General features: G+C 54.2%; 2 protein-coding genes across 2 annotated transcripts; one reads left to right on the forward strand and one right to left on the reverse strand.

Moving 5' to 3' along the window:
- Window positions 1-358: 358 nt before the first annotated feature.
- HD553DRAFT_270147 (methylenetetrahydrofolate reductase) lies at window positions 359-3,460 on the forward strand (the record flags this gene model as incomplete). Its single annotated transcript, XM_046177651.1, has 11 exons — window positions 359-516; window positions 623-723; window positions 812-843; window positions 926-1,573; window positions 1,644-1,722; window positions 1,799-1,896; window positions 1,961-1,998; window positions 2,071-2,299; window positions 2,380-2,559; window positions 2,628-2,665; window positions 2,731-3,460. 11 exons carry the CDS (start codon window positions 359-361, stop codon window positions 3,458-3,460), a joined length of 2,331 nt encoding a protein of 776 aa, XP_046037694.1.
- A 1,353-nt stretch (window positions 3,461-4,813) lies between these two features.
- Window positions 4,814-9,964, reverse strand: HD553DRAFT_294364 (fungal-specific transcription factor domain-containing protein). The gene is made up of 14 exons (XM_046178463.1): window positions 8,617-9,964; window positions 8,450-8,470; window positions 8,195-8,372; window positions 7,992-8,133; window positions 6,995-7,931; window positions 6,847-6,926; window positions 6,437-6,773; window positions 6,246-6,366; window positions 6,027-6,170; window positions 5,944-5,961; window positions 5,516-5,880; window positions 5,195-5,456; window positions 5,044-5,114; window positions 4,814-4,967 (listed from the first exon to the last, which is right to left on the reverse strand). Exons 1-14 carry the CDS (start codon window positions 9,651-9,653, stop codon window positions 4,880-4,882), a joined length of 3,801 nt encoding a protein of 1,266 aa, XP_046037695.1. The 5' UTR covers window positions 9,654-9,964; the 3' UTR covers window positions 4,814-4,879.
- Between the last annotated feature and the right edge of the window lie 355 nt (window positions 9,965-10,319).

Below are 10,319 nucleotides of genomic sequence, written 5' to 3' on the forward strand. Positions count from 1 at the left end.
TGTGTGGAACGATCAGGATCGCCTCTCTCTCGAGTAACTATCAACTGCAACTCCAAACCAGGCAACCCTTTTGTACATCTGCCGTGTAACGTCAAGAGCAAAACTCGGTTCAGCTCAGCTTGTTGTCTTGCAAAAACAGAAGGAGCAAACGGGGACGAATCTCGCTGCTTTCCCCGCCACGTATAACGAGTCGTCGAGAAGCTAGCGACCCTCGATCGACCCACCTCACCGATCGATCGCGCAAACGTTCCTCCTCGACACACTCTATCTTTTTTTTCTGGGTTCATCAACTCGAAAACATCGACATCCTTTCTATTCAACTGTCGTTTAATACAACATCCTTCTGGATCTTCCCAAGATGAAGATCTCCCAAAAGTTCGAGCTGGCCGCCAAGGAAGACCGGGTACTATGGTCGTTCGAGTATTTCCCACCCCGGACCGCTCAGGGTCTGCAGAACCTGTATGACCGGATCGAGAGGATGAGGGAGTTGGGACCCGAATTTATCGACATCACTTGGTAAGTCCCGGATGTCCTCGTCATCTCAGGTTGAATCTCAGCTGTTTCAAGATGATGCCGCTCGGCTCGCACGGAATGCTGATGTTGATAATTCGTTCTTTTCCAGGGGAGCTGGAGGCAAGAACTCGGATTTGACCTTGAACCTCGTTCAGGTCTGTCAACAGACGATCGGGATGGAAACGTGCATGCACTTGTGTTGCACCGAGAGTACGTATCAAGACAGTCGAGCTCGGTCTGAGCTAATGGCTTACCTGTTGGCTCACCTACACGTTCTTGCTCTTGCGCCGATTCCTAGTGCCCGAGGCCAAGGTCAAGGAGTCATTGAGGGTGAATTTTCCTCTTCCACGACAGTTTATATGCGCTCGAACGAGGAGCTGACGAAGCCACTCTCCTCGCTCTCGATTGTCAGATCGCCAAGGAACACGGCTGTCAAAACATCCTCGCCCTCCGAGGAGACCCTCCTCACGGTCAATCCGAATGGAAACCCACGCCCGGCGGGTTCTCCAAAGCTATCGACCTCGTCAAATACATTCGAGCCGAGTATGGGGACTACTTTGACGTCGCCGTCGCCGGTTTCCCTCAGGGACACCCCGAGACTGCCGACAGCGAAGATGATAAACGCCAAGAGATCGAATTCCTCAAGGCCAAAGTCGACGCTGGAGCCAACTTCATCTTCACCCAAATGTTCTACGACGTCAACATCTTTATCGACTGGGTCAAGCGGGTCCGAGCGGCTGGGATCACGGTGCCGATCGTGCCCGGGATCATGCCGATTCAGAGTTGGCAAAAGTTCATGACCTGGGTCAAGAGGGAGAACATCATCGTCCCTCAACACTTTTGGGACGTTCTCAACCCCGTCCAGGACAACGATGAGGCCGTGAGAGCAGTGGGAATTAAGCTGGTCGCTCAGATGTGTAGGGATATCTTAGACTGTGGATTGGGAATCAGGGGTCTGCATCTGTACACCTTGAACTTGGAAAAGGGGGCAAGGATGTTGTTGGAAGAACTCAAGATGGAGGCTAGCAGGGAACAGGTGCATCCTCTTCCCTGGCGACCGGTGAGTCCTTTTCGACTAGTTTGCACGGCAGGGCCGTTGCGATGCTTATGCTCCTTGCGCACTGCCGTAGTCGCTTGCGCCTAAGCGACGTGGCGAAGCTATCAGGCCGATCTTCTGGGCCAACAGGCAACAATCTTACTTGTCCCGAAGTGAGTCCTCCTCAATCACCCTCCTCCTTCAGTCTCCCTGCCCGCTTGCTGACTCTACCTTATCCTGATTCTGTAGCCGAGGACTGGGACGAGTTTCCTAACGGTCGATGGGGAGACTCGAGGAGTCCCGCATATGGTGACTTGGATGGCTACCCTGTCAAGATCGACGTGCCTGTGAGTACATCGATGTTTCCACGTCGAGATGTGCTGTGTTTTGATTTGGAGATCTCGAACGCAGGGCAACGATGCTCTTGAGTTGTGGGGCGAGCCCAAACAGTGCGTACAAAATCACTGAATTCAGACCGTTCGCCATTCGCTGACCGTACTTTAATTCACTCTTTCTTTCAGGTTCTCGGACATTACCGCCCTCTTTGCCAAGTTTTGCCGAAATGAACTCAAAGCGCTGCCTTGGTCTAGCCAGCCGGCGTCCAAGGAGACTTCGGTCATCGACCAACAATTGGCCAAGATGAACGAATTGGGATACTTGACAATCAATAGTCAGCCTGCCGTCGATGGCGCTCGAAGCGAGGACGCTACGCACGGATGGGGACCCGCTGGGGGATATGTCTATCAAAAGGTGAGCAAGGGATGTCCCGGTAGCTTCGGACGGAAAGAGACAAGACGAGGCTGACTCCGCCAGATCGCCCCACGTTGCAGGCATACCTCGAGTTCTTTGTAGCGCCTGCCCTGCTGGACGAACTCGTTAAACGGATTGAAAAGGATCCGAGGATCACCTATTATGCCGTCAACCGACAGGGAGATCTGCGGACCAACACCCATAGCGAGGGCCCCAATGCCGTCACTTGGGGTGTGTTCCCGGGCAAGGAGATCATTCAGGTGACTTGCGGCATTTTCAAACGCAGTCGGAATTTTGCAATTCATTGAATATACTTTTCCCCCAACAGCCCACTATCGTCGAGGCCGTCTCGTTCATCGCTTGGAAGTGAGTCTCCAGGAATTTTGCAGGTGGACTGTTTTGGGGCACGTTCTGACACAACGTGTTTGCAGAGATGAGGCTTTCGAACTCGGCATGCAATGGGCTAGCCTGTACGAGGAAGGATCGACTTCTCGTCAGCTCATCAAGGACGTCATGAACGACTCTTACCTCGTCAACATCGTCGCCAACGACTTCAAGGACGGACTCTCCATCTTTGAGCCGTTTCAGCTCCATCGGGCCACCCCCACCGTCGTTACCAAGGCTACGAATGGAGTCAGCAACGCTGTCTCCTCGGCCACCAAGACTGTAGCCGGTGCCGCCGGTGCGGTTGTCAACGGCGTCAGCTCGCTCGTCAACGGGTCCGGATCCGCCACCGAGAAGACCAATGGGCACGTCAACGGACAAACCAACGGACATTCTGATGAAAAGACCAATAGTGCGCGGACCAACGGAGAAAAAGACAGTGTTTACGAGGTGACCAACGAGGATGCTGTCCCTCCTACTGCTGGCCAACCCAAGGTCAACGGCAGCAACTTCAACCAGACCGAGGGCAGAGACAGCACAGTCAGTCAACCCAGGGTCGAAAGCAGGCCTGTCAGCGAACCCGAGGCCAAGGACAGTGCTGTCAACCATGGAACCGGCGCTGGTCCCGCGCCCAAGGCTAGCAAGAGCCTTGACGAGCTTTTCGACTCGGTTCCCTTGTTCATGCGAGAGACTCCGTCTGCTGATGGAGAGGAGAATGAGACTTTGGAGGCCTTGAAGTCGTTGATCTTCGATGGCACCCCTGATGGTAAGGATTGATTAATTGAGGATATCTAGTTGAGCGCACCTCGCTGAAAGTTGCTGCTTTGTTTCGTCCAGAAATCGCCGAGAACTTCAAGAACCAGGCTACGGAGCGTCATCAGCTCGGTCAGTTGCGCGATGCGCTTGGTTTCTACACCCAGGGCATCGAAGCCAAGCCTGATGACCGTCAGCTGCGGCTGAGCCTGTTGCTCAACCGTGCCGCCTGTAACCTCTCGCTCGGCAACTACGGTTCCGTCCTTAGGGATACCGGCGCCGCGTTGACCGAAAGCCCCAACTCGCCCAAGGCCTACTTCCGAGCCGCATCGGCCTTGCTCGCCTTGTCGCGCTGGAACGATGCCCTCGACTGCATTAATCGTGGAAAAGGCCTCGTCACGGAAGCTGCCGAGGACAAGCAGAAGACTTGGGAGGGTCTCGAAGCCAAGGCTAGGAAAGGCCTTGTCGGGATCGAAGAGCGAACCGAGAGGGAGCGTCGAGACCGGGTGGGCAAGGAAGCGTTGAGACGGGCTTTGCAGGTAAGCAGGCATAATGACAGGGAGCCGTTGTGTTTAGCTCATCGCATCGTTCCTCACTCAGGCCCGAGGCATCATCCAAATCCACTCGTCGGCTCCTCCTGACAACCCGACTCCGGCCGCCTTTGACGACAGCAATCTTGGTCCGACCATCCCGCTGGTACAAGCCGCGGAGAACCCGGTCAAGTGGTACCCCCCTTCCCCTGACCATCCCATCGTCTACCCGGCCTTCCTCATGTACCCTGAACACGCCACTTCCGACCTTATCGCCCGCTTCCACGAAGACACAACATTCTATGATCAGCTCGAGGTCATGTTCCCCGCGGACGCGAAGGCTCAGCGAGGTGGACAGTGGGCCGATTGGGATAAGACTCGCGAATACCACTGCGACAATCTCGTCGTATACGCCGAGACCCACTTCAAGAAGCTGCTGAAGATCGGTCGCAGCTTAACCCTTCGAGATGTCATCGCCAAGGCCGCCGCGCTGCCTCCTGTCGGGGAACAGAAGGATGGTCTTGTCATGTCGGACGGTCTCCTCAGCTTTGTCGTGTTGCCCAAGGGTGCCGGCGAGCAGAAGTGGGTGGACAACTACAAGCAGTCCCGCGGCGGCGCCTAAGCTGGCTATCAAAAATCATAAAATCACATAGATGGTGCTTCAACAAGACGAACTTTCATCCATCCCTTATTACGACTCGATGCATGTGACAGACACATTCACATGCTCAACGGCAACTCATCACGACCTCAACGGTAAAATCATTTGTAAACGATCGGCACCAAAGACAATTGTGTATTTAGGCTTGTGAAGGTATAATTATGCGAGATACAAGAGGAATGCATAGATCTCTTTCCTGTGTGGTGATGATCCATTGTGGTCCTGGTGCTGGTGTTGTTTCTCTCTCTCTTCCTAGCCCATATTTCCGTATGGGTGTTGCATCATGATACGGGGCGATGCTGGTCGCGAATGCGCTGGAGTCATTCCAATGTTAGGCGATCTATTGTGGAGGAAGGAAGCGATCACGGTCAGCTCAGCTTGTCTGGGAAGGCATTCAAGTCTGCGTTAGGGCTCACATGATTCCGCTACCGAATTGGGTATGTACGAAACCTCCACTGAGCTCCAATTGACCGAAGCCTCCAAACCCCTGCGTAATAGCAACCGAGAAATTAGATCAGTACTCGTCAGCAGATCACGCCGGCCCCTGTCCGGGGTGTGACAACGCACTGGCATCAGGAGACTGTTTTCCCAGTTGATATCCTCCAGTCCGTACGACACGGCACCCAGACCGTCCATGAACATGCTAGTCGTGTCCTGTATGCCGTTTTGACTCGATGGATCGTGATGCACTTCGGCCGTGGGTGTAGGAGCGGAAGACACAGCGGCATGTGGCCAGATGGTACCGTTCATGGCACCGATCGCGGAGCCGGGCATTTCGCTTTGGGGGTTGCTCATGTTGTCAGCATTGTCAGGCACAATGACGGGTGTACTAAGACATAGCATCACGTCAGCGTCCGGCGCTTCAAAGTCAAGGCAGGTCAGACATACCCGCTGAGACCCGGCATGCTTTGAGCAGGCTGTGGTAGCGATTGTGTCCCGAGACCGGAATAGGGATTCCACAACAAACCTTCGTCTTCGTTGCCTCGCATCGTGAGCGCACCGTTACAGACGGTCGCCAATGTCGTCGCACTACGCGAATGTCGAGTTGTCCGACGTTCTTTTTCGGCAGCGTTGAAGTCTGTTCGCAGTTCCTCCTGCTTATTTCCAACGAGATTGCGCAGGAGGGTCGCGTATAATCCAACGGAATGCGCCTCGTCGATCGCAGCTGCGTTCAGTGTATCGATTGCCTCGTTCAGAAAGTTCAGTATCGTTTGCGGCTCGCGGTTCAATTGCTTGAACTCTGGTCGAACAAGCTATATTCGAATATGACTGTCAGCGAGCAGATCGGGCCTCGTTCTACTAAGGGTCCGGCTCACTTTGAGCAAGGAGAGACACTGCCATCGAAAGGGATACGATCAGTCTCGAAGCAAGACCTCAATCTATCGATCTCGCCACTCACAGCATAACAGAGCATAACCAGCTGGCCATCAGTAAAGGAAGGAAGCAACCCTCGAGGCGCGATCTCGACCTTGACTACAGTAAGAACCCCCATGGCAGCAGTGTGAACCTTACTGAACCAGATCGGCAAGTCCAGAGGCGATGTCTGGACGGTTGGAAGATATTGAGTCGCACGGATCAGGTAACGTAAACTGGCGCTCAAGTGCAGGCGGAAACTCACCTCGATCGCGTATTGCAATGCAAAGGATGACAATACGAGCGAATTGTATTGGTGATAAAAGTCAGCCATTGCCCGGTACAAAATTTGCATGTTGACAGTGATCTCGTCATTGGTAGGTTCCCTACGGTCGGCAAGGGAGGTGATCAAGTCATTTTAGTGAGATACTTAGACATGGACCATGATATGCTCACACCAACGGAAATTGCCACTCTCGAAGCCATCCATCGAGTTGGTCGAGTACGGCGTTGACGACAAGAGGGTAATCGACTCCCGGTACCAACCCGGACGAGTTGGTCACCTGCTGCGAATACAAGGCATCCAACGCCCTCGACATGATCCTTTGCATGTCGGCATAGGCAGCTAGAACGACGTCTTCCGGTTGACTCGATGCGCGAGTGAACCAAGAGGGATAACGAGATTCTCGCACGATCATGTCTTCTCTGATCGAATAGGGCCGTCCCATTTGAGCACTTTGTGAGCGATCATGGATGAAACAAAGCAGCCAGGTCCTCTCGCGATTGGCGATTTCTGTTAGCAGACGCGAGCCGCAGCGTGGTCAGCCCGAGGTTGAGATCGGCCGAGCTTATTTTATGCGGCTCACCGATATCTCGTAGTCGCCCTTCCTCAGTATCGAGAGGCATGACCACATTCTTTTTGTAGAGGTTCATATCGGTACCGATCCTGCACAGAATGACTCGGCCATTAGTATATACGCTGTGGCTGGACCATGACCCACATTCAGCGCCCACCTGATAGCCATTCCTAGAAGCAGATACGACAAATCTTGCTCCCATCGTTCTTCGGGACCCAGGGTCCAGTTGACCAGCAGCAAGTACGCCTGCACGATCTCGAGCGATTTGTAACCTCGCGCAGGTGATTCGAACATGAGCTTTTTCGCAACAGCGGCGAGTTTCGGTCGGAGGCCCGAGTGTTTCGGGTGGAATCGGGAAGCGATCGCGCAGATCGTTGTAAGGAGGAAAGGCGATCGAGCACACACACCCGCGGGCGTATGTAGCTCCTTGTTTAGCACAGGTACGTTTGGATGCAGCTGGTCGAAGTAGATGTCGAAAAGCTCGTTGATCTGAGCCGCCGAGGTGAAGGAGAATATCTCTGGTTTGAGTTCCCGCTCGATAATAACCCTTCGCAGACCCAATGAGCTCATTGGTCCGGGCCTGAAGTACGATGCGTCCCCAACTCCTAGTCGCTTAGGGTTCCCCGCTTCGTCCACGCTCGACTCTCTCGTTCTGACCTTGTTCCCTCCCACCCTGCTCTTCAATGCGTCAGCGCCATTCAATCCGCTCTCAATCGTCTGAACGACGCCAGAGTTGGAAGTATTGGCATTTGTCGAAGAGCGTTTGCGATTCTGCAAGCTCGCCTCAGCCAACAATCCAAGCGGGTTGAGCGTATTGTCCGGCAGCGAATGCAGTCTCGGCGAAGGGGGTTCGATCTTGCTTCCACCAATCGAAGATCCAGCGACAGCGTTCCCGCTCTCACCCGAGTTGACATTGGACGTCGAGGTGTTCATCCTGGATAATCCGACTCCTGGTCGGCCTATCATAGGCGATCCTGTCGAACTCTCTCCCCCGCCACCGCCACCCAAAGGCGAGATGCCCGGTCGAGCAGGATGACTGACCGACATGTCTGTATACGAAGTATGCGCGTCGAGCTGGTCCGCACCCATAAGTTCTGGTTCGATACCAATCAGTCACCAATTCAGGTCACCATGGCCAGATCACAGATACTGACCTTTTCCAGGCGAAGTTATATCCAGAGTTTTACTGCCTGCGTGGCCTGGTGACCCGTCCAACATCCCGCTTGAAGCCGAGGGCGATAAATTCGTCATCCCGGAAGCCAAGCTCAACTTGGGATTATGTAACGACCTCAATACCTGACACGTGAAGGGGTTTTGTCAGACTCAACAGGGTTCTCACAAAAATGCGCGAACTCACGGTATCGAGCGTGTTCTCCATATCTTTCAGGTTTTTTGCCATAATCTCGCTCTTCTTGCCCTTGCTGCTTCTCTTACCACGCATCGACTCTTCAAAAACACACTCGAGGTTCCCATTGCGACATCGGAGACACCGGACGCCATTGTCAATGTCGGCTTCGACGCATTTCATCTTGAGCCTACGTAGGGCAGACGGAAATCATGGAGGGTAAGCCAGATTGTACGAGAGCGGTGGATCATGTGACGAGAGCGTTACCTTCTGCAGACAGTACATGCTCTGCAAACCCGATGCAAGCGCAGACCGATGACCGAATCCCGATAAAACAAAATCAGCCACCTACCCCGTATATCGAAGTAGCCCGTTCGAAAGACGCAGCCCATCTTCTACTTTCACCCAACCTCACAAGGAACCGAAAAACTCACCTAGATCCTCGGGTCAGCTTCATCTTCTTCTTTCCTTTCCCTCCTCGATCCCCGTCGTCTTCTCCTCCCTTCCCACCTCCTCTCCCACTCGCGCTCCCGTTGCCTCCACCACTGGGGTTGGCGGACCCTCCGCGGCCATCATCGTCGCCCATATCCGAATCATCCCCCGAATCGCCATCCTCGTCATCATCCTCATCCATCTGTTGTTGGCTGTTGGCATGGTTACTATGATTGGAGATTGATGTGGGTGCTGGGAGGTCCGAAGCACCTCGAAGGCCAGCCAAGAAGTTGGATCCCGTATGACTCGGCTGAGTGTGAGACACGGAAGATGCAGGAGGGGGAAGGTGATATGTCGATCCAGATCCCGAGCCTGATGGATTGGAGCTTGACAGCCTTCGTTTCTTGTTCGGCGGCTCTCTATTTGAATTTGCGTTCGAAGTGGAATTCGAATGCAAAGCAAGCGGATGGCCCTTTTGATTCAGGTGTAATGACGAGGAAGAAGAAGACGACGATCCATTGAGACCGTTGCCGTTCATCGCTGATCCCCACGGTCCCCCTACAGACCCGAACCTCGTGTCATCCTGTCCGTCTCTGTCCATATCATACGCGGTCGGACTCGTCGGCCGGCTGTTACTTGTAGGGATCGTGAATCCGGACGTGCTCGTCCCGTAACCTCCTCCAATCCCACCACCCATCGTCCCAAGTCCTCCTAGATGTCCACTCGGGGACATGTGTCCAGCTCCCATCCCGTGTCCGTGATGGTTGTGACTGTGAAGGTTCCCACCAGAATATCCCGAGATCGGTGACGATGATGAAGAAGACGGTAGGTTATGGTTGTTGTGGATGGACGAGGTAGGGGGTGGCACGTAGTACGACATCATAGGGTGTGAGGAGCGAGTAGAAGACGTAGGAAGGCGTGGTCGACCTGTCGAGTTGTGCTGGGTCGTCGAAGTCGGTGTTGTTGGTGGAGATGAGGTCTTGATCGAAGGCAGCCTCGGCCCTGGACCGGCTGATGAAGTCGAAGAGGTGGGTGGCATCCTTCCGTTGCGGAGTACAACAACTTTGCAACTCGAGCAGTTCGATGGTCTGTAGCTGTAGCGGGCCCGGTCGCTATGCCTTCACGTGGGCTTGGTGCTTGGGTGATGATGGATGACAAGCACACGAGCAGCGAGCAGCGAGGTCAATCGAGATGGACGACGTCCGGGCTTCGGGACGTTTTTCCGGGAGGCGGCGACCGGCGAGCTACGACGATAAACGAACGACGACGAATGCGTTCCTTCCCCTTGGCTCCTAGAAGATGGGGCTGAGTCTCAAACTAACCACCTACGGCGACTGTACTGGTGAACAGACTGCGTGCGAATGGATCATGTGATCATGTGATCACACACAGAAACACGATGTCAAGGTGAACCAACGCAACGCTCTTACACGGATGTCGCGGGGAGTAGCCGGCGAACCCAGTGACCAGTCCTCGTCAATACCCCCGTCTCTCATTTCGGTTCCGTCGCTCAGCCTGCATCATCGCATCGTCATTCGTATCACTTGCACCCTACTGAACGATCCTATGATCTAGCGATGCGATGTGGGACGGGAAGGAGAGAGAGGAAAGATGAGAGAGCTGTTCAGGTATTGCTGGTGGATCCAGTAGCTGGCAGCTGGGTAGATTCGCGCCAAGAGCCAGGAAAACAATTACCGCTTCCGGC

Source organism: Filobasidium floriforme (assembly GCF_021052385.1).
Source record: "Filobasidium floriforme strain CBS 6241 chromosome Unknown HD553scaffold_7, whole genome shotgun sequence".
NCBI classification, from domain to species: domain Eukaryota; kingdom Fungi; phylum Basidiomycota; class Tremellomycetes; order Filobasidiales; family Filobasidiaceae; genus Filobasidium; species Filobasidium floriforme.